Source organism: Oreochromis niloticus, linkage group LG1, assembly GCF_001858045.2.
Source record: "Oreochromis niloticus isolate F11D_XX linkage group LG1, O_niloticus_UMD_NMBU, whole genome shotgun sequence".
NCBI classification, from domain to species: Eukaryota; Metazoa; Chordata; class Actinopteri; order Cichliformes; family Cichlidae; genus Oreochromis; species Oreochromis niloticus.
Window position 1 is genome coordinate 33277109 of NC_031965.2, and position 24344 is coordinate 33301452.

Genomic DNA, 24344 nt, shown 5'->3' on the forward strand with positions numbered 1-24344 from the left:
AGCCTTGGCTGGTGACCTCAGCTGCCGGGCCTCGGTGTTAAAGAAGTCCACCCAGGATTACGCAAACAGATCTGCCTTACTAGGAGGCGTCTCCCCTGTGCAGCACCAACATATGAAAAATAAAAAAACGAAAAAAATGAAAAACTGCACATACTTTACCGTCAACTCTTGAATGAAATGCAGCAGGGGAGAGAAGGTTTTTTTAGAAAGCTTATCAGTTAGGAGTGGCCTTTAAGTACGTGTATTTTAATACTGGAAAGAAAAGTATAATTTTTAGTGGGCAGGATATGGCATCTGGAACTTTTAAAGTTTTACTAACATGTAATCTCTGTACTTTGCTTGATTATTTGCTGACTACTAGAATCGACTTTCACAACCGGCCTTAGCCAATTTGAAGTTTAAGGATGTGAATTATGGAAGAAAAACTGCACTCTGTGAATTGGCTGACATCACTGTTAAAACCTTCTTTCCGTGTTAGCCAATCACACTGCAGACCCTTCCGGATGATCTAAGTGTTTATTTCACGGCAGGGCTGAGACCGAGCCGGAGAAGGACGAAGAGTCTGACACTGTCCAGCAGGTCTCTGAAGACGTTCAGGTGTTTTGCCACCTTCCCAAACTGAACACACACACTTTGACACTGAGCATACACCCTGGGCGTGACCCACCGTCCTTTCAGAAGAGTGTGGAGCAGCTGCTGCACTTGATTTGTCATCTTCATGCCAAGGTGAGTCATGGCACCTTCCTCTTTTAGCACGCTATCTGTGCTCACATTGGCTAAAACCAGGAGCTCTGCTGCTACTGAACATTGTTGGATTGTTTGTCTTTTCACTGCCCTCATTTTTTTAACCTTCAAACTTCATTTGTATAACCAGTGGAACACCTTATGCAATCATAGAGTCAGCGCTTGATAAGAACTGAAGTGCAGGTCTGTTGTTTCTTTTTGTTTTTTGTTTTTTTAAAGAAGAGCTAACATTTTCTTTGTCTTGTTCCGTATTCTGCAGGGAGTTTCTGTACTGAAGCTGCAGTTTGATTCTCTGCACACTGCTGCTGAATGTTCTGACGGTGTCGAAGCACACTTAACATGTCTGGATCGACTCCAGCAGTCTGATACGGCGTCGGAGTGCCCGGATACAACAACACAAGGGAGTTGGTTAGAAAATTGCCCAGTGGAGAGCAACAGCACTGTTGATTGTAGACAAGGTGAGCCTGGAAATGCAGAGAAAGACTGTAGTTTGACTGTGAGTACTCCAACATCAGAAGTACACCCCCAGGAGCATGGCCTCGTTCCCCCAGGGGACTGGGTGTGTTCAAACACGGAGAGAGATTACTCCAAAGCAGAGGAGGAGGAGGAGGAACAGGAGCGGCCTGTTGTTTCCATGCAGAGTTTGAGTTTGTCTGACAGGAGTGAAGGAGTACAGAGTGAGGCTGAAGGGAAAAGTCTCACTGTGGGAATTCTACCACAGGCAGGCTGTGGTAAACAGGCAGAGGAAACTGATAGAGGAGAGGCTGTGATCCAGGAAGGACAGGAGGCCAAGAAGGGAGAGGATAGATCTGAGCAGGAAGCAGAGGACAGCTCAGCCAAGAGGAGGGAGGAGGAGATCAGCTCTGAATTAACAGATCTACTAAAGGCCAGCGGAGACACAAACGAGTCAATCATGGGCCAGTCAGCATCATCATCATACTCTGAGGTTTCAGACAATTCTGATTCTGAAGTGAAGGAGTGCTCCCAAGAAGAAGAGAACGTTGGGAAAGAAGACGCGAAACACAGCCGGGATGTCAGTAATGTACTGTCTCTAGATGAAAACGAGGAAGAGAGTGAAGGGTTAACAGACACTTTATCAACCCCGATGGACCTCCCAGACCCAACGCTGATAGAGTGTGGTGATGTAATCAAGGAGCCTCAACCTGTTCCATGTCTGTTGATAGAAGGTCTCCATGAAGGGGAACCTCTACCAGACATAAACAGCCTGGAACAAAACCAGGAAACAGCTGGTAGGGATTACGCTACAGAGCAGGAGTGGGGTTTGGCATCAGAAAGTGGTTGTCATTCTGGGAGTTGTACTGACGCAGTCGGTGGAAAAGAGCTACACAGTGAAGACGTAGTCGAACCCTCTGGATACAGTATTGAAAGCAGCATTTTGCCTGTGGAAGAAGCTGACAGTTCAGCTGTTTTTTTGGCTTTCAGTGACGTCGTAGTAGATACACAGACTGATACTTTTAACTGTGAGCCGTTGCCTGACAAGATGCCAACTGAACGTCAAGCTGACCATGACTCAGGTACGGCCCATGGACTCTCCAGTGATGACGATGGCAGTTTCAGATCAGCTGGAAGCTCTACAACAGAAATATTCCAGCCTGCTCATGGCAGCGTCGCTATGGAGGATCAGGACTTACTTCAGTCAACGATAGTACAGCAGTCCTCAGCTGGATTTGAGATTGAGGCGCGCAGTGATTTTAAACCTAAAGAAACCTGTGAACATTTCACAACTGTGGATACAGGACTCTCATCGGAGCCTGACACCCAGTTTGAATCAGAACCCAAACTCTTGAGCTTGGATGATTTAAATTCTGAAGCGACTGAGAATCTAGCCCCAGATCTTTCCAAAGAGGATCTGTCCTTTGACTCAGCTAGGAGTGAGGATACTCCAACAGTACAGGTGGAGGAAAGTGAAACTGAGGAGACCAACAGCTCTGATCTGAATGTAGGGATAGAGCTCTCAGCATCAGGATTGGGCAGCGGGATACTTACCGAAACTGAGCCACCTGTAACAGAAGAGAGCAAAGTCATCAACATAGTTGAAGAGGATGTTCAACAGACCAGTGAGACAAGTGATATGCCTGTGGTAGTGGCAGCAGATGAGAGTGGAAATGTTCAACCTAAACAGGATAATTCTGAGATAACAGCAGAGGAAAGGCTACCTGAGAATCAGATCACTTTGTCTATCCCACAGGGTGACATTGTTCTTTCAAATAGTGCTGATCTAAGTTCCTCGGAAATAACGGCACTTTCACTTAAGAGTGAAGGATCCATAGAACTTCATACTGAGAATCTGATGACTGAAAATCCCTCTGATTTTGTGGATGGATCCTTGGAGAGCTGCGGCACTAAAGCTCAAGGTGGGTAAATGCTGATTTATTTCAGTCCTTGTTCAGGTTTATTCCAGGTCCACACACACTCATGCATCACACGCCAATATGTTTGTCAAAGTCTTATTCCTAAGCAAATATGCTAAATTAGATTCAGTCCTCTTCTGGTGATTAATGGCAAAAGCTCCGCAAAGTTAAATGCCACATAGCTCACCGTTATTGAGCTTACAGGGGTTTTAGCTTTTTTGTGACATCCCGTTGTGATAGATTGCTGTTGTGACTATATGTTGTCCTGAGCCTTTATGCTATTTTGAGAAAATTGTAATTCTAATGAAGAGTTATTAGTAGGTCTCGATTATCTGATTTTTAAAAAAGATGGTATTTTAAAACACTTTGTGGATGCCAAACTTTGATCAGACTCATTTTTATGCCATAGTAGCTCACAATGAGACACTTTGACATGTTATTCAATGGAAGTACAGAGCTGGTTTGCACCACCAATACCTTAGGCCACGATTAGTCTGACAACAACACCCTTTATATTCATATGTTCTTTGTTAGTCTCTCTTACAAGCACAAAAGCATGGTCTGGCTACAGTCTAAGTCAGCATGCACAGTCACATTACAAGTGCACGTGACTCGGTCTCAGATACACAGCTAGAAGTCTGGAATCTGTAAAACAAACATACACAAGCCAGCTGATGTGAGTGTGTTGCAGGAAGGGAGACTCACAGAGTGAACCTTCAGCAGTCCTCTGTTGGCAGTTTTTGCTCATCTGAAATAATTGTGCCGGAACCGAGTCCAATAAAGAGAGGTCAAGGGCAAGGTTGTGATGTGCGTCACACAGGGAATGTGTTGTCATTATGAATTAGAGGATATATTTACAGCATGACAGTGTCACAGCATCAGGTGATATCTTGGTGAGCTTGTCAGAAACAAAATTTCTGTTGTTTCCCAGTTTGGGTATGAAGGGTGAAAATCTAATCTGCTACTAGTGAGTGCTTCAAAAGAAGATGTAGTTTTTATTTATTTTTCTCTTCTGTAGAATCATTTATGAGACTTTTTAAGCTTCCAGTGACAGTCATCAGCTCATGTTGACTAATAATACCAAGATATAAACCCCCCAAATTCTCTCTCACAACTATATAGAATAAAAGAAAAAAAAAAACCCAACTGGACCTTTAGGCTTCTGATAAACTCAGATTCAGTGGTAATGGTCCTTTTCAGGGAAGGGTAATAGTGAATAAAACCATCCAGAAACACTCTGCTACTTTGCTATTGTACAAAGTCTGTGACTCATCAGTGTATCTGTGCTCAGGAAAGATAAGTCTCAGAACCATTCACTCTAAACACTTGTTATTGATTCCTATATTTGGAAGATTTGCCATTGCACTGATTGCATTGTGTTGTGTGCCTTTCTCTAGAGGTGGATGTCATCAAGTCTGAAGACACTTTAAGTGATGCAGGGGAGGAACAAAATGGCCCAGCGGAGGGAGCAGACTTCTCCACGGTACGCTTGAAGTCTCTTCTGTTGTTGTCAGCTATCAAGCTCTGCTTTGCTGTTGATGTGGGTTTGATTAACACAAGATGAGTCACTGTTTGCTGCAGCTTTGAAACAACCAAAGTAGCTTTTGGAGTAAAAATGCTCTGTCCAAACAGTCAGCGACCATGCAGCTAAGGTGAGTCTTTGTTGTTTTAATGGGAAATAAGAACAATTGTGTTCTTACATGGACAGCTGGACTTTTATATGCAGTTTTTGTACAGTTTATGGAAGAGTGTTACAGATGTAGCTGCTGTTTCTTGCTAATGCAGAGTCTACTGTTTTCTGTTCTGAATTCAGTTTATAAATTGTGTAGCGTTGTAGCATGGCATTTCAACACAGGCACAGTTTGTTAAAATCTGTCTAGATTTAAAGCAAAGTTAATACTTGGTTTTTTTTGTTCTGCACAGAATCTAATGTGACGTAAGGATGAAAAGGCTTTTACTGCTAGTTTTAACCAAACTTGCTGTGTTTTGCTGAAAGTATCCTTAAGCGTATGCACAAGACAAATTTCAGGTTTTCTGGAAACAGTAACTATGTTTTACATTCTTAAGATGCAGCAATAGCCAGGGATTGCAAAAAATTTCAAGTAAAGAAAAAGTACACCACAAATATTAGAGGAGAAAGAACAGCCAGATTCTCTTACAAGCAGCTTGATGTGCCAGCTAGATATTTGGCAAGAGTTCAGGAGGAAAGCTGTCTGGAACATTGTAAGACTTGTAGCTTGGACTGGATTTTTTTTTTTTTCGTATTTTTCAAAAGGAATATATTACTCTGTGAAGTTTCTTTATGTAACAGCGATGCATTTGATTTACTATAAATTCTCACAACTTTTCCCTGCTTCATCTTGTGGGAGACTTGCCATGCAGTTCATTTATTATCAGCTCAGCTACTGAAGGCATGGATGCAGCCTTTGGTAGACGAGGCTTTACTCTGAAATGTTGCTGACTGACAGATTCCTCTGCAGCCATAGACTGGAGTGGCTCTGCTTATTCCTGGGTTGCGGTCTAAGTCATCGGCTTGTTCTAAATGCCAGATGTTTGACTGCAGGAGGGTATACACACAGTGTGCAGGACTGTGGGGTCGCCAGCAGAGGGAGATGTAACCTCAATGGCGTCACTGGAGCTTCTTCTTCTCCAATTTAATGACCTGTCATTTGATCCTTTTGAAATATCCCCTAATTGCTATGATGAGGAGGAAATCTGGAGTCATGCTGGTGTTGAACAAACTGCAGTAGAAGCTGAGGTGAAGAATGGCCTGAAGACAGAGCCTCAGATATTCTTTTAAGAATGCTAAGTTACAGTTTTTGAATTCAAAAGCATTTATGGCAATCGATAAGAACAATCACAATAACAAGCCACACTTATTTATTCAACTTATTCTGTAAAAGTGTAAATAATTAGAAAAATAATTAAAAATAACTCAGGTGGTTTAAAGTGTACATGAAATATATTTTCAGTGTGTTCTAAAACTCAAGGCAGCAGGAAGGGAAAACACCTGACTGCTTAAGAGAATCTAAGTGACAGCAACAACAACTAGCTGCATGAAATGAGATGCGTAAGGTTAACGAAGTAATTAAAATCAAAAAGAGTGTGACAGCGTTTTGACGAGATTCAAGCTGTTTAGACTGCAGATAATTTAGTCCTGGATGATTCCGTTTGTGTGACAGCTTTTCTGTTTCATATTTTAGACTTAGCCAATCTGCACGGTGACACTCTGACCCATAAAGTTTATGCTTTTCTTTCCTCCAAACTGCACGTCAAAGCAGACGAAAACTGTTTTCATCAACAGCTGTGAGTCTGTTTGAAGTGTAAAGAAGTGTAAAATATTCAAGATAAGAACACGAGATAAATTTAGATTAGATTTAGGTTGGGTTTTTTTGTCTTTTTCCAAGTGGGATTCATGTGCACATGCATGCAGAGAGATGTGTAAGAGAGAGTGAAAGCTAAAATCTCCTCTTGTTGAGGATTTTTAATCCAACAGCTTTGTTATTTAGACAAAACCCATAAGTATTATTTAATGTGACATCACAGTGAGGCTAGATCAATATGATGGACCCATTAACTTCTGTTTGTGTCCTTGCTTTCAGTGTGTGCTCTGTTTAATTCCTCCACTCATCCGATTCAAAATAGATTATAGGGAGAATATGGAGGAGTTGTTGCATAATTTTTTGTGTACTGGAAACCTTTCCTGGTAAAGTGCAGTTTCAAGGCGAAATACGTCTTTGATTAATTACTGCACATGACAAACCCTCTGGTGAATGAGACAGCAATGGTCTGTAGAGACATTCTCACAATGATACCCTTAGAATCTCTTTCTAAGGGTATCCTGTAGTCAGTGGTTGAGGTCATGTGACTGAATAGCTTTGTTCCTTTATTATGTTTTAAAGGGAACTCTTACATGGATGTACACAGTTTTCTATCTTTACAATGAGGAAAAATGGTCAGTCAAGGCTGAGAAGCTGTTCAAGGAATCACTGTGTTTATACACCACCCTGCATTGAATTATTATTTGTTATTAATCTCTGGCTCTACTGTCTTTGTCCTGTCTTCATCTACTCACCCCCAACCGGTTGCGGCAGATATGTGTCCCTCCCTGAGCTGGTTCTGCTGGAGGTTTCTTCCTGTTAAAAGGAAGTTTTTCCTTCCCACTGTCGCCAGAGCGCTTGCTCATAGGGGGTCATATGATTGTTGCTGTTTTCTTTGTATCATTTTAGAGTCTGTACCTCACAATACAAAGCGCCTTGAGGCAACTGTTGTTGTAATTTGGTGCTATATAAATTGAATTGAACTATCAGTTGCAGCAGAATAATATATGAACTCACCAAACAGCACTTTAGAATCAAACATCATGCTTTCTGTGTAAAAAAAATTAAATGCCATTCAGCAGCCTCCTCGAGCTATGAAGCACCTGGTGCTCTGTGAAAGTTTCAATTAGGGCCGAGCTTCATTTGTTTGTGGCTACTGAGATTCACGCCTTTGTGCTACTGGACAACTATAGCCAAGTAGGTCAAAGCTGGATTCTCATGTAAGCAACAACCCACAGACAGCAGGGACTATAACACATTTGCATACCATCCAAATATTGTTCAGAAGGTTCTCAACCTCAGGCGTCCTTCCCAGCAGCATAGATTTGATTATAGAGGCAGCGGGGGATTAAACTTTGTTACTTTGATTTGTGATTTATCCTATCTGTTATGCTTAATTTAATTTTTCTTAATAGCAATTTGTGATGAAATGTGCAAATACAAAAGATCAGAAGCAGGATCAGGAGAATGTTTAGATGAGTTTTTGTAGGCTTTTGTCCAGCTGCTTTTATAATTACAATATACAGTTTTTCCTTTTCATTTTACGCTTTTTAGGTCTGTTTGGCGTGCCACATATGAAATATGCCCATCTGTACACGCACACACACACATGCACACACACAAACTAGTTCAGACCTCTATAGTTATTGTTTTTTTCGATTTGCACTTTTATATTTGGTGGTTTGGCCTTGTTCTAGGACCTCCATGCCCTCCCACGCACAGTGTTATAGAACAGAGCAGGCGTCATTGAAATCTTGACGTGACACTGAGTAAATCAGAAACAGGATGAAAGAGGAGCTGTGCCAGAGCTGGGTTACAAAGCGACTTGTGGATGCAAAGCAACTATAGGCAGTGTTCATCAGCTTTAATATCACATCCTGTCTGCAGTTTGTCAGTTGGATATTTAGAAGAATCTCAGCTGATTTTTTTTACTGGCACTGAGATCAGCTGATCTGCCAGAATTGCTAGTGAGCTTGATTTATTGGCATTCTAAATTATTCTTTGTGTGTACTCATTTTTGATCTTATCAAGGAACTCAAACATATTGCCTTTGAGCTCGTTTGGGGAGTTAAAAGAGAGAACAGCTTGAGCAGGAGCTTAATGTGCTGCAAGAAATAATAAATAAGGGTTTGGGCGTTTAGTGTCTTTATGTCCACAAAATGGCTTTTCTGCTCTGAGCGCTCAAAGCGTTTTATACAACCTGCCTCATTCAGCCATTCACACAAGCACTTTCTTCTATGCTTTCCCAGTGTAAGTGCTTTCTATCTAACATTCAAACACATTCATACTCTGATGCAACTTGGGGTTAATATTTGGCACGGAGACTGGAGCAGAACCATCAACCTTCCGATTTGTGGGTGACCTGCGTTATCTCCTGAGCTACAGCTACCCCACCTTACCCCTCCATGGTGTTCTGTTCCTATACATGGATTTTTGTTTGTGATTGTGCATACATGTGCCATGCTGGCATCTATCATATAACATATCCATATTGAATTAATCTTGATATTTAACAGTTTTAACATTTTACAAACTGTATGTCAGAGATGGTATTGGCAAAAAAGGCTTGTAAAAGGTGTAGTTACACCTAGAAGGTGCTCACCAGTAGGGGGTGTTAAAACTCAGCAGCGTTAATTGATATTGTTGAATAACGTTAACTGAAGGAATAATGCTCCACTGTCATCTGTCATACAGTAACAATGTAATGCTCTGGATGGCTGATTCATACAAAAAGAGAGAGGCATTCACAGCCTCACAGAGAGAGAGAGAGAGAGAGAGAGAGAGCAAAGGCATGAGTCAAACACAGTCAAGAGAGAAGTTGAGACGACAGAGGAAAAGAAAAGTATGGGAGGGAGGTGGGGAGAAGGGAAGGAGGGAGGAGTAGAGCTGGAGTCTGGTGGAAAGCTGCTTCTGTGGCCAGATGTGAAAAGCTTAGCAGACTGCTTCAGTTCTCCTCAACAGTGTTTCTCTTGGATTTTTTTAACCTTCTGTTCAATAAAGCAGCCCTGGATATTTAAGGGAAAATGTACGAACGACACAAGCGGAGGTATAGTCTTTGTGCCAAAGGGGAGAGAGCTGTAGACGTGGTTTTGATTAAGGTAGGCTACCTATCGGCGCTTTCAAACAAAGTTGTTTGGTGTGGTGATCCCACTACTGCCACAGTATTAATGCTCATTTGAGCTGAAGCTTTGAAAGCATAGTTAAGTGCTCCAGACAGATAAAATGTAATGGCTAAAGCAATAAAAGCAAGGTAAGGCGTCTAAAGCAGAATTTAATTCATAAAAGTAAACCATAAAACAGAGGCTAAAGATAATAAATGACATTATTACCTAAAACTAAGCCTGTGAACTGGATACTTTTGGAGTGATTTAGGAGCGTAAGTCCTCAGACAGTTTGGAGGCCTCATCAGAGTTCCCCCTTAAAGCTATTCAGAAAAGATATTTATTTAGAAAAATGTAATCATAAGCATCACAAAGTGCTTCAACGTGTGTCGGCAAACCTGTAGTCCTCTGCTAGGGATGTTGTGACGGCTTTCGTTGTGTTGCTCCCTGGGAGATGATTGCATGGTTGTTGATAGTGGCCCTCCAGACACAGAGTGCTGATTATTTTGGGTGGAGTGTGGTTTCTGGATGTTCGCTGCATGTGTATGCTGTATGTGACACAGAGACAGATGCCTGCGCTCTATCCGTCTCTGTGGAATAAACTGTGTATGAAACTTAATGAGGCTCAGACAGTTTAAGGTCTTTCTGGGGTTTTTTTGGTCAGCTCAGTGGGTACTTGTCTGGCAAACTAAAGCAGAAGATAAAGTTTGCTGAAAATGTCTCGCTATACCCTAATTTCCCTCTCGCTCAGAGGTGCCCTTACTGTGTTGTAAAGGTTCTGTGTTAAACCAAATGTAGCAGGGGTTCGATGGAATCTTTCTAAATGAGATGTTTATGGCTCCCAAAACTTGTGCTATTTAAAGCCCAAAAGGCACTTTCCCTTCTCTGCATATATAGAACCTTTTACAACATTTTTCCACTGTGGAGTTTCTCCTTGCTGCAGCTCAGAGACCTGTGCACTACTGGTCAAAGCAATAGGAACTTGCGTAACTAAAATCTTAATCATAATAGATCCCCGTTTAGTAAAGACAAAGAAAAACTTGCTTCTTCTAAGTTTTTGCTCAGACAGAGCGAGATATTACCAAAACCTCATATCCCAATATAACTTATTTTATTATATGTGATTACTTTTGATTTTTTATTTAGAACATCTGGGAAAATGTTTGACTAAGAATGTAACCATAACATTTTAATGTATAAAATATAGAACAGTTTTCAATAAGTGTTCAGTAAACGCTCTAAAAATTGTGCCGTTATCCTTAGTGACGCACATAGATGACCCTCACGCAGTCACCGCTACTCAAGAGCTTTCCTGAGGCCCCTGGCTTTCAATTCTGCTGTATGGTTATCAGGACAATAGACATCTATTGCAGAGTGAAGTGCTCAGATGACGTGCACCATTAACATCATACAGGGATGAGTCGTTTGGCCCGTCCACATATCTGTTGTAACGTCGTATGCTGCGTTTTGGATTTCCTCCTCTACTCTGGCCGGAATATAAACAACGCAACTTGACTTGTGTAAAGCATTTTCTGCTGAGCATTGTGTGCTTGGAGTCGGGTTTTTTGACCAACAGTGTAAATTCAGACCATATCTTTAGAAGTTGCCACTGTTATCTCCTTCCATCTTTGTAAGTATTTAGCGTGCCTCACATCAAGGCTTATTTTAGCGTTTGACATTCTGGTTTATTTTGAGCACCTAATGGCTCTTTTTTTTCCCTCTTATTTGTTCGCTCTCACCACACTCTTTCATGTGATTCTAGGTGGCGGGAGATATTTGTTGTGTTGCAGTCAGCATCCATTATGTTTTGTCATATTGCACAGCCCTAGATGTCAGTGGTTAGCGGTCACAGCTGGAGGAAACTCATCAAGGGACATTAAGTGACTGGTTTGATTTGTAAGCAGGGTGACTAAAAAAACTAAGGTGATTTAAATGTTTTACACATTTTAAATGTGACCAGAGATTTTGCCAGATAGAACAAAATCAGGCTTTTCCTGTAAAATCTCAAATAGTGAACATCATTTTCTCATTACTAACTTATCAATCTAGTGATATTTTCTAGATACAGGCTTGGGAAAGACTTTCACAGGTTGTAAAAACTAATCTATGCAGCTATTTAGAGTAGATGGTAATATATTTACTCAAAGAGCACGGTAAAGTCTGTCGTCAGTTGGTTACTCAACTGTCAAACATTGGCAAAAATAAGTGAAATTGCGATGTATCTGGTTTTGCTGTTTCTTTCCCTTTAAACTGTAATACCCTCACTTCGTCTAGTTCTTTATTTTAAATAGGTTTCTATTTCAGACAGTTTTAGTCTTAATTAGTATGTGATAAAGGCAAATACTGTAAAGTCATTTAAAATTCTTTGTAATTGTAAATTTGAACCAAAATAGGTGTCAACGGACTGTGATGAGCCTCGTTTTATTTAAGTCGCACTTAGCCAATGACTCAGCTGGACTGTTTCCTATTGGTTGATGACTATAAACTATAATCTAAACTAATAATCACTTACTGATGGCTGGACTATTAATTATCGTGCATAAAATAAACTAGTAACTACGCAGCAGTGGGCGTTTGATATGGGGTGTTTACTGTCACAGTGTCTGCTGGTCGTGACATCCAGACTCAGGGCAGAGCAGAGGAAAATCTGTGAAGAGACTTGCTCTGGTATATGTAACACCTCTCTTTAGTCTGTTGTCACTTTCTAAACTTGTTCCAAATGTCAGCTCCTCTTTACCCCGGAGGTATGAAATAGCAAGGGTGTGTGCAAGTGAGTTAGAGAGAGAGCGAGAGAGAGGGAGAGAGAGATATGATGGGAGAGAGAGATATGATGGTGTGGGAAAAAGGCTGCTCTGGGCTAACGGTTTCCTCTGGCCTCAGATGGAAACAGGCATTCGGCCAAATGACTTCATTCCAACCAGTGTTTCACATCCCAGCATCTTTGCTGGCCTGGAATCACAAAACACATCATCACTCCACTTACCATCTACAGTAACTGTGAATAACCCTTTATACTAACATAGTACTACAGTAAATATACCTATCAGCCATAAACGATAAAAGCACTGACGGGTAAAGTGAATCTTATTGTGATGTTCTGCTGGGAATTCTTGAGTACTGGCCTTCAGGTGCCAGGTTATACTTCTACCTAAACATTACTGCAGAACAAGCACACCCCAGTATGGCCCCCAATGCGCCATAAATATCCAGATCTCGAGCGAGCATCTGCAGGACCCAAACATCCGGCCACCAGATGCCACATACTCCTAAACCATGTGGGTCCAGAGATGGGTAAGAGCTGCCTTGTGGGACCAGGAGAACCTCCAGAATAACAGGCTGGAGTTTAATGTTTAGGCTAATAGGTATATATTCTGTTGTACTACACTCTTGGTTCGGCAAACCCAGATATTTCTTTATTTGGGCTCTTTTAGAGCATTTGTGATGTGATTTAAAGATACAAAAAATAGCTGTTCTATTTGTGGCACCTTCTTGACCCTTTTTATTGCAATCTTTTGATAGTGTTAATCACGAAATCATTCTATGAATGGAACAATTCATAAAAGTCCTTCCAAGGTGCACCACAGAGGAGATTGATCCATGGGTTTGCTGTTACCAGGCCTCAGGGATGAGACCATGTATACATGCTGGACTGGATACAGTCATTCATTCCACCATGGCATCCTTCAGTGCTGCAGAGCCTCACTGGCCGCCTGCCTGTTTAGAAACAAGGCAGCCGTCCAAGTCCTGCGTGCCCCGGCGTATAGACAAACCATCCCGCCTTTTTATTTTTAAACCAGATGTGTTTTTACTGGGTACAGTTTAGATTCCCCCGGCAATACAAATATGCTCTGTGTTGTTCAGAATCGAGGCTGCCAGCTTTCAGATGGGGGACCAGTTCCTGAATGGCTAGCTGTTTAGCAGACCTGCTAACTGGCTGATTTGATAAATGTGTGATTTCTTCAACTGATTAAATGAGTGGCTGCTTTACTGGCTGAATCATTGTGCCTCTTGGTTTATATCGAGCATACTAACCACATCGCCTGCCACATTTATCCATGGTGCGTCTGTGAGGAAAAATAAACACATTTTTAATGTGCGCATGCCTCTGACTTTTTCCCTCCTTTTTTATTTCTCATCATTTTTATGGCCCTTAAATTGCTTCCTGGTAGTATATTGTTGCCTTTGAGTTGATGTTTTTCTCAGTGAAACAATCATAAAAATGACTTGTCCTTAAGCAAATCAATGACTTTTGTGCAAGCATTATAGCTGCTCTGTAGTAGGCATGATTGAACTGAATTAGAACATATGAGCTGAGAAGAGAAAGAAGTTGATGCTGTGACTGAAATCGAAAAGGCTTTTGTTTTGTCCAGACTGAGCTGTGTGCAGTCACCTTTCATACCTTAGCCTGCAACACACTGCCAAAATAAAGGAAATACAGCAGTAATATTTGAGTAACATTCGTGTATTAAAAGGAGGAATTTGCACACACTGTGTCACTACTTCTTAGGTAAAGTATCCACTTCGTACTTCATCATACCTAAGGGTTCAGTTCATTTTATAATTAGTGCCAAAACACACTGTGGAGTAGAGTATTAAAACACACAGAGCTGCTTCTCTCGCCTCGTTGAATTCTTTGTTCTGAAGTTGTCCTGCTGTTCCTGTCCTCTGCTAAGGGTCGAGTCTTGTTGTCCGTTTTTCTTTTCCTTTTTAATTTTTTGCAATCTCTGGCAGTCATTTTACCTCTGACCAGAACCTGTGTATGCATTTATGCGTCCACGTTTGTCTATGTTTGTGTGTGTGTGTGGTGGCGCCCTCTGTGACCAGCTAGTCTTTCCTCGTCAGCGTGTTTGTTCTCTCTCAGCGGGCTCTGTTTGATATCTGAACACAGCTGTGAGAGACGAAGAAGAAGCCTGTGTGTTCTACGCATGCATCTGTGAATGTGGGGGATTTTGTTGTGTGCATGTGAGACTTGATGAGGGGTGGGGAAAGGAAGCATAAGTAAGTGTTTGTCATGTGGATGCATGCATGCATGATGTAGGTGCCTGTACATGGTGCCAGTTGGTATGCAATTAGTTGTCAGTGTCTTTGTAGGAATGCAAATGGGAAGATCATACGTGCCACTCCCAGGCCTGGAAAATAGAGTGCAGTGTTTCTCTGCTTCTCAGTGGGCTCCTCAATAGATAGCACAGGGTTAGTTTTATAAAAGCTGAGATCAGCTCCCTCACCCTCAAAGCATTCTGGGGGTGGGTTGACCTTGTTAGTTGGCTTGGACTCACTTATCATTCTGTGTTATATGGTTTTTTTTGTTTTTGTTTCAGTCTCTCTTCTCTTTTTTTCCCCTGAGCATTATATTAAGTCTTGTTTAGCTATGACTTCTTTTCCTCTTTTTGTTTTTAATAGTCTGTTTGGTTACTTTGTTGCTTATGACTCTAACATTTGTGATAAAACGAAATGCCTGGCTTCTCCAGCGCATGTTGAAGTGCCTTTGGGCAGCATACTGAACCCCAGCGTGTGTGTACTTGACAGTTATGGGACGAGGAATTGGGAGGAGGCGTGATCGAGGTGAGTGCCTGGGGCCAGGCCTTAGCACATCCTTAAGTGTCTGAAGTAACTACTTGGACCACCACCAACAGGAGGGGCCATCAGGGTTCAGTAACACTTGGACTGGGTGGCTGTCAAGGGCAGAGGCCCTCGCAGCCTGAACCTCAGTTGAAAAATCTTCTGCTTCCTTGGATGCTGGTCTGGAAGCTCTGGGATACTGTAATGGGCATTTTTCAGCCTCTGCTTGTAATTGCAAGCAGATACTACTTCTACTTCTTACCTTTAAAAAAAAGTGAGACAAGCTGTTTTTGTCTGCTGCCTTTGTCTTTATTTCATGTGAAGTTAACTAGCTGCTAGCTAAAGACAGACCTGATCTTATCGAACAAAAAAAAGTAAGTTGTTCCCCTTTTTTGTTTTTTCTACTCTGATCACTGGCCTGTTCATTTGAAAGTATTCAGTTTTTGCCATTACAGAACCACTTTTACTAGTATGATAAAAACTACAGCATCCATACAGCCACAGTGAATTAAACTTGTGGGGGACAGCTTTCTTTGATTCCAACAATTTCTTTATCAGATGAACATTTGATGTCTTTAGACTAGCGACCTGTTTATACTGTGCCTTCAGGTTTCTTTGCATGAATCTTAAAGTTTAAAGGGTCATGCTAAAGCGTGTTGATCCAAGCTTGCTTGAGTTAAATGTTAAAGTGAGGAGGAAGTTAAGTTAAAGAAAAGAGGAAACAAATTATTGAAGGAGGTCATACAAGCATCTTATAGAAGGTGATATCTGTAAATGACACTTCACTTCAGAAAGCAGTTGACCCTTTAAAAAAACTGCATTTTCAATCAGCATGGGGTTTGTAATTATCTGAAGCGTCTGGGTTTGGTAATCTGGCTTTGTTAATAAATTAGTAATCAGATTTTAGTTGCCTTGTGACTTTGCATGAAGCACACATTGAAAGTCAAAGTTCATCATCTTTAGCTAGATATAATTGATGGAGTTCATTAAAACACAATGAGCTTCTCTCTGACTCTTAGTTTCACATTCTGTGCTGTCAGTCAAATCTGCACAGCTTCGTCCAAACTGTCGAATCTTTTGTGTTGCCTGCAAAGATAGGAGGGAGGGAGTCTGAAGCTTTTGTAGCTAAAACCAGCTCATATACACACACACACAAATGCACACACACATATACACAGCTGTTGTAGAGACCACAGAGGAAGCGGAGCCACAGCGCTGCATGTTCACAGCCAGCCACAGAGCTCTGACAGGCACTGTGTGTGTGTGTGAGTTGGTGTCAGTGTGACTGTGAGCGCTGAAGGCTGAAAAAGTTGGATCTTTTCAGACTGTTCCTCGGGGGGGATGGAGATAGAGCCTGAGTGTAGTCACTAAATCCTGTGAATACTCTTAAGACCGCTGTTATAAAGGGTATCTTATCGGTGCCTCCCATCCTGTGTTCGAAGGAACACTTCCTAACAGACATGCTGGTCTGCATCATTATTTCTTTGTGGGTGATGATCACATGTTGCTGAGAGTGATTCAGTGTCTTCCTGTTTCTCTGTAGATCCACCGAGACAGAGAGACGTCGTTCCATCAGCCTTGCAATACTCAGCACTCAGGTAAGAGTTACCGGCAGCTCCTGCTGCTCTAAGTTTTCATATCAAAATTGATAGAATGGATGTTTTTAATTTCTTAGCGGTTATTTCTGTTATGACTTTTTCTTTGGTTCATTTTACAGCAATCTGCCTGACATGGGTACTTTGTTTTGCTCTTGGTTCGTGTGTGCATTAGTGTTAGCGCTGATAAAGCCTGTATCCTGTTTGAAGTGATACTATGTTGCTCTTTGGCCTGGTTAAAGTAGCACTGACATCAAGTAAGATCGTTACATTTTTTGAGCCTTAGCATTGGAGCAGCAGTTTGTTTGTGAACTTGTGAAAGCAGCTTTTTCGTTCTCCTAGTTTGATCTACTCAGATGACCTAAAACCCCAACTTTGACAAAGATAAGATTTTGTTGCATGATATCGGTATTGTTAGAGCCCGATCTCATTCTATTGTTTCTAGTCTGACATTAAAAAAAGTTTCCACTTACAAGCCAAATGGTTGAGTGGTTAACCTGTCACCCATGACACGTGCCCAGGCTGCCTTTGCGCTCTAATATTCTTGAAACCACACTTTTAAGTGCCTAAGTCTGCTGACACTTGGAGATGTTATGAGGCTACTTTAAAAGTTTTTTAAGTAACATCGTGCAAATGAGTAAGTAGAAACATGGGCTGTTGACTTGGTGTGGTTTGCCAGCATGTGCACACACAGATGATGAAAAGTTAGATACTGAACAGATGGGGACCAGTGACCCTGATTGCTATGAAAAGGGCCAGAACATGCACACTCTAATAAGATTTTCATCTCTGTATCAACAAGAGCTCATACTGATTTAGAAGACTTCTGTTAGGAAAGAAACACTGAAAACCCAAATGAGAAAGAAGTGTCTTTATATAGTTCGGGTTGTCTGTGGGACTGTTGACCAATATAGGCTAGACTCACTGTATATTATATTTGAATGTTAAATAGCATTGTGGTTACAAATAAGGTGATGCTGTGCTTCATATTTCAGTAAGGTCCACAACAATATTTGGTGATATCCCATTTGATCGTGTATGAAATTTCTGGAATTGACCCCATAAATCATTTAATGTTAGCGTAGGAACACTAGTTTTAAAGGCTTAGCCATTTTCCTTCTAGAAGGAAGTCTCACCACCAACTTGGTAACACGTCAGGGCAGTTATTTTGGCAGTTAACAGACAATGAGAGCCAAAGCTTTAATTTCAGTCATCATCTTTATTAAGTACATTTTTACAGAATTGCTCGTATGGCGTCCCACCTCAGATATGTTAGAAATGCTTACAAAGTTTATTTTCTACAGAAGGTTTAACAACCTTATTGTCCCTCCATGTTGTACTTTTATTTCAAATGTACAAAGTTATATGATCCAACAGCATCAGCAGTAAGATCATTTAGTATTTTCACTTGTGGTTAAAAATGTCTTGACATTGCATAGTTTAAAAATGTATTTATGCCCACTTTTTATCACGTCGTTTATGCCTGGACCACAGTAGCAGATTCCTCGAGCCACTAGGGAAGTGTAGCTGGGAAAAATATCAGCTCACTTGTCAGTGCAGCAAGTGGTTGATTGTTGCCATGGGGATATAGTTCACTCAGTATGGGCAATGACTGTAGGAGAAATATTAATGTGAAACATTTTAGATGTTGACACAGATATGTCTGAGTTTGGGCAACAGCCACAGCAAGATAAGAAAAAGGGATTCTTTGACCTTCATAAGATGAGTCTGTCTGTAGGGAGACTGGTCTCAATAAAAAAAGACCAACAGATCGATGAGCTGGATCAGGCTGAGAACAAACTGCCTTTTATCTGCAGTGGAAAACAGATGAAACATCAGTGTGTGTGACAGGGGAGAGAGGAAAAGAGACTGAAATGGATGAGATGTAGACATACTGAGGAAACGAAAGAAAAGGCAAACATGGAAATAGAAGGGAGAAGAACCATGGGTGTCAAGTGGAAGTGAAAATGGAAGGGTGGGTGAGGGTGGGATTTCCTCTGTTGCAGCTGGGATCAGTTGACATCACTTCCTTTTCTTCCTCATTAAGCCAGATGCTTTCTGCCCTCCCTTTCTTTCTCTCTGGTAGTTATTTATTTAGTTAACTTGGCAACAGAGGGATGTAATCCATGTTTCAACCACTGCAAAAGTAGTTTTTTAAGTTGTTGCTTGAAATTAGTCCCTGATTTACTTAAGTTTACTTACCAATTTAATTGAATGCTTTTGTAATATACATTTAATGACCACTTTATTAATTACAGTCTACTCTCATGATGCCTGTGATATCCAGTCATAGGTAATATGTTGTTTGAATAGTATGCTTTATCATTCAGGTCAACGGTTGTGTTGTAGTGGACTGCGTCAGCCTGCTGTTTTCCATGAAAAGTGGTTTATATATGCAGCCCTCTGACTCAGTGCCATCGTCCGGTCAAGTCTCATTGCATTCAGTACTTTGGTTTAAACGTAGTGAAATCTTTAAAACTGGAGGATGAGTTTAGCATTGTAGCATGCTATTCTCACATGATCATACTGCTAAGTGTAATACATAGCACTATCATTGTGAGATGGTAGATGTTGGCATCAACATGGCCTTGTAGAGCCAACAGAACGACTCGCTGTAGGTTATTATTCTTATTGTGTAGGAACATTAATGGTGACTGGAGGCTCCTTTCAGATAGAGGTCAAAATCAAAGTAGCTCACAGTATTTGTTTGGCTATAGAGGAAAAGTTCTCCATGATCTTTGTTTTTTTGGTGTCAAAGGTCAATGTGATTTTACTGACTGCAAAAACTTTCCAGGTGAAAGTCGATACTCACACCTTCTTCAAAGCCGATATGCACAGTCTTACGCAGCTGGACTGCAAAAATGAGAGTCAATCCAAAGTTTGGATACACTTGTACTAGTTCATTATTTTCATTGTATTCCATATTGTAAGTAATCATAGTAATCAAATAACATCACCTGACTTCTTCAGTGACCCAGCTGAGCTTTTGTTAAACCAGGAAATTGGGTATTTTTCACTCTGTGCTTTTGTGCATGTTATTTTATTTATTTATGTATTTATTTACTTACTTACTTACTTTTTAATGTGTCTCAGATAATGAGAAACGCCAATGCTCTGCGGTGTGTTCCAGCCTTTGACCTGTACTCTATATTTGTTTGGAAACTGAAACATTGGTTCTTGGTGAGAACCAGACCTTGTCAGATCTGATCTCTGTGTTGTCTGGAGACACTGTTGTCATCTTTACTTTTAAAGACTTGGGGGAAAAAAACAAAAAGGCATGCTAAGCTTGTTAAGGAGTAATCTTAGTGCTAGACATTGTGTTTTGTAAAATAATGCAAATTTTCTGTTGGTTGAAAAGGCCCTTGTGATACTGTTTTGCTGTAGGTGATCAGGCAGAATTTTGCCATATTCTGTACGTGAAGTATTGCACGAAAGTTGCAATATACAAAGCTTTCTCTCTGTAGAAAACACAGAAAAAAGGAGACTTAAAGGCAAACAAGCTACATAATTTTAATAATTACAAGTTTATGCAAAACCTCAGTGACTGCAGACATTTAATTTGACTTGATCACACATTAAAAGAAAAAAAATGAACAGCTGAGGCTTCTTCTCGTGGCTGTAGAACATGTGCATTGTTGTGGTCTAGGGTGAAATATCCCATCATGCATCTGGTACATGTTGTGGTGCATGTCTGCTGTGGTTTGCTAACATATGTTAAGTCATTGTTCTGCTTTAGAGCATTGTAGGTCATGCAATACTTTTAGGTAAAGCCTTGTTCTGTTTAGCGGAACTCATTTCCCATATTTACAGGAATCATGCTGGATGTTTCTGCATGTGCCGTTTGGAAGGTTTGAATTTCCGTTTTGTTTAATATACTCTGTAAACTGTGTGCAGACAGATTTTTATCTCTGTGAAAAATAGGAGGCTATATGTTAACATCCTCTAGTCAGAAGTATGAGGACTTTGTCCTTTTCACTTGCTGAATTTAGAAAACGGACGTTTAATTTTGTGTACGTGTTGAAATGCAAATGGTGAAGTGATACCTGATTATGAACTGAACCAGTCTACAGACAAAGGTCACTAAAAGAAAAAAGAAACAGCAAGATGATGGTGTATTTCGAAGGTAGTCTGATGCACTTTGATCAACTTTTCAGAAAGGTTAACTGGAATCTTCAACACCTCCTATGTGTAATAAATCAGCTCAGTTAGACAGAGAATCTTGTACACATTTAACATGAAAAAACACAGGACAAGGAAGTATAGGTTGAAGAAAATATAAATAAGATTTTATATGAAAGTTCTGATAAAATCTACACTTAGCTGAGATAAGTGTTTTTCCTAACAGGGGAAACTCGGAGAGAAGAATGTTTCTAACCCAACATATTATTTTTTATACATTTTTTTTGTTACTATGGCGATTATTTCAGACTTGAAATTAGATTAGATTGTATCTACTTTTATCATTTTTTCAGCTGCACATTACACTTATTTTTAACCCTCTGAATTTCCCGGAGGAACCCACCCGAGGAATTAATAATGTTTCATCTAATCTAATCACTTCGAGGTGTTTTTACCTGCAGTTAAACTAAAATTATTTGAATTGCAGTAATCAAAAAGTAGTATACACTGCAGTACAAAGCTGCATTTCTTTAAATGTCAGGATTGTTTGAAAGGACTAAAGGGGCTCTTTATACCCTCTGCAAGACAGAAGGAAAGCTAGGACAGTTTGACAGTTCTTTTCTGCATGCAGCTATACAAAAAACTGTCGCCACCTACTGTAGACCAGTAGGTGGCGACAATACAGAAAAGTCCTTGACCAATCAGAAGTATTCATCGCTTCAAGCCCCATCCCCAAAGTTTCCATGCTTTGACAAAGTACTGCCTACCAAGTAGGGACTTGGGGGGGTAAAATAATTTCCCCAGAGTTTAATTTAGACCCAGGTCTCTGCAGTGGAAATGCAGTAGAAATTCCTTCAAGAGTTTCTACTCTCAGGGGAAAGCTCCTGTGGTTAAAAAGTGACGTGTATCTCTGCAGTCAAGGCCAAGTTTTCTGTTTGTGTCTGCTGGTTTATGAATTTAGATTCATTTTTTTAAAATGCTAATAAAATGCTGAATCTGTATCAGATGTGTCCCCTCTGTTGCTCGCTAGGCAGACTGTTTACCTTCAGGAAACGAAGTCTTGCTTTACTACAAGTTGACTTTAAATAGAAACCAAAAATCTTGTCCCCTTTTGTCTTTTTTTTTTTATATGTATATGCAGATCAATTTATAGAGATTGCATGAAAGGTGCAAAAAAGTGGATATGATATAATATATATATAAAGTATATGTATCTGACCTTTTTCACACTTGGCCAGCAGCCTCAACCACCCGTTGACTCATGAGCAACTTTTACACCTGTTCTCTGAGCCTTTTCTATGTGTGCTGTGGTAGTGGTGTTGGGGTCTGTTTGACACAGAGGGAGGAGGACAGCTGTCAAAACTCACAGTCCCCTGCTAGTTGTGACAGACAGCTGTGAGGGGGTGGAGTCTGAGAAAAACTCCCGAGTCCACTTGTGTCACCAGCACTTGCAACTCCAACATTCTCATGCACGTTCATTTTTGGATTGTCTGCTAATAGCGGAAATATGACGTAAAAAGGGGCAAAATGTTTTTGCATCGAGTCACCAATGCATTGTGGTCAAGACTAAGCTCTGTTGCAGCATTTGAGGTCAAAGGTCAGTGTGGATTTGGTATCTTAACTGAAAAGATCTGGTGATGTCATGATATGGCAGCCTTCCCCTTTAGTGTTGTCTACATGTTGTCTACATGTTGTCTGCATCTTTTAGTATGAGCGAGCAGGATGTGGTTTGCCCAGTTGTCATTTGGCATGTAAGAACACATTGGTAATAACTGAACTTGTGACCTTGTTTCTTCTGGAAGCAGAAATCCTGCGCCTGTCATGTTGTGGTGTCTGCTGCAGGACTCATAAAGCAGTGTTGATGGAAATATGGAAACTTTAATTTCCCAAATATGATTTAAACTGCTGACTCCTTTGATTACAAAGTTTCGATTGAGACTTCATGAACTCTTACAAGGGCTCTAATGAGGAATGATGATTTTCTATATTAGTGATACTCAAATCTGTGCCGTATTATGCAGTTGAAATCCATCTTTAGTTCAGCCTCTCAGCGCAGGAATGTGCTAATTAGCGAAAACAACTTGTCAGTGTCTGAAAAAACATATGGACTTTTGCTGCTCAATAAATACTTGAAGCAGCTTATTTATCTGATATTTTCATGTTTTTGGATTGTTTGTGTTAGGCTCAGACTATATTAGATTTTTGCCTGGTCACAGAAGTGACAGAACCATTGTGTAAAATTATACAATTAAGAAAGTCTCGCAATCTTTATGTCAGGATAGCACCTACTTTTGTCCATTATGACACATGATTCAGTGGTATCACTCAGCCCACAGTGGTGATATCTCATTGGGGTTGTAATTGGGCTGATTGAAACATGAAAGCATAATGTTTGTCGGTGCTGTGAACTGACTGCCCTCCTTTTATTAAGGGCTGACTGTGTCGACCTGCTCTCTCACCAATGTGTCTTAAAGGGGCTCATGGTTATTCTACAGAAAAATTGTATACCTCCACCCCCTCAGGTCTAGTTTACAACACTGTGATGTAAAGAGACTCCCCACCCCTAAGAGCAGCTGACGGGAGCTGAATTTTATAGGGTTATGTTTCTGCCAGCTTCAGGATTCCTCGAGCCATCCTTTGCTAGTGTTGGTTAATTAATCTACTTTTATTTTTAGTCTTGATTTTGGCTGTGAATAATTACCAAAAACAAGATAATCTGCTTCTGCTTTTGGGTTGTGCTAAATACAGGGCGTGCTTTATTTTAAATATGCCCTTTTCTGTGGCATGTTTAGTTCAGTTTACATTTATTTATAGATTTGTATTTCTCCATTTGAATTATATCTCATGTATAAGGCATCTACTTGTACCCACTCAACGACACAGAATTCAGGCTCTTGAAGCATGAGTACACACATACGTATACAAAATCTAGCTTCCTCTTGCTCACATGAGTGTAGGGGATGCAAGTCTTCCCAGAGGATTAAGAATAACTTCCGGTTTTTGAGCAGAAATAGATATTTTAAAAAAAAAATCATAACAAAACTGAGCAAATGATCTCATCCAGTTTTTCTTGGCTGCTAGCTAAAGTCAGCCCTGTGGTAGATGTCTGTGCCTGAGTACAGGCTTCCTCTTTTAGTTTGGCCTGGAATATTATCTGTGCATGTCCTTACATGTCCAAAAAGCTGTAGCCCCAGAACCTTGTTGCATAAGACTTGTTGTATTCTGTGCTGACTTTAGATTTGGCTATTTGTAATTCAGTGAGATAGAATAGTGGGTGTAAAGTAAAAATGGCTTGTGGTGAGCTGCTATGGGTAAAGAGCACAGAGACTTACTGAGAAAAACTAACATGGCATCATATAAGCCGAGGCCTGAGAGCGACCAGCGGTTTTAAGTTAAAAGTAGTCAGTGTGAAACACGCGATTCTGACTTCTTATAGTTCATATCATTATGGCTGATATGAACTCGAGTAACTGTCTGCTTGATGTCTGTAATTTCTATCGATCAAGCAACAGAAGTAAAAAATTCTTGCTTTAA

At 40.6% G+C, this 24344-nt stretch overlaps 1 protein-coding gene across 6 annotated transcripts in view; it reads left to right on the forward strand.

The window, feature by feature from the left end:
- LOC100697740 (A-kinase anchor protein 13) overlaps positions 1-24344 on the forward strand; it is a 124662-nt gene that overhangs the window by 47425 nt on the left and 52893 nt on the right. For all 6 annotated transcript variants that reach the window (XM_025907818.1, XM_025907823.1, XM_005447695.4 and 3 more), the window contains exons 7-10: positions 531-726; positions 1004-3119; positions 4514-4599; positions 16640-16694. In XM_025907818.1, the coding sequence (XP_025763603.1) occupies positions 531-726; positions 1004-3119; positions 4514-4599; positions 16640-16694 (2453 nt within the window). The remainder of the gene's footprint in view (positions 1-530; positions 727-1003; positions 3120-4513; positions 4600-16639; positions 16695-24344) is intronic.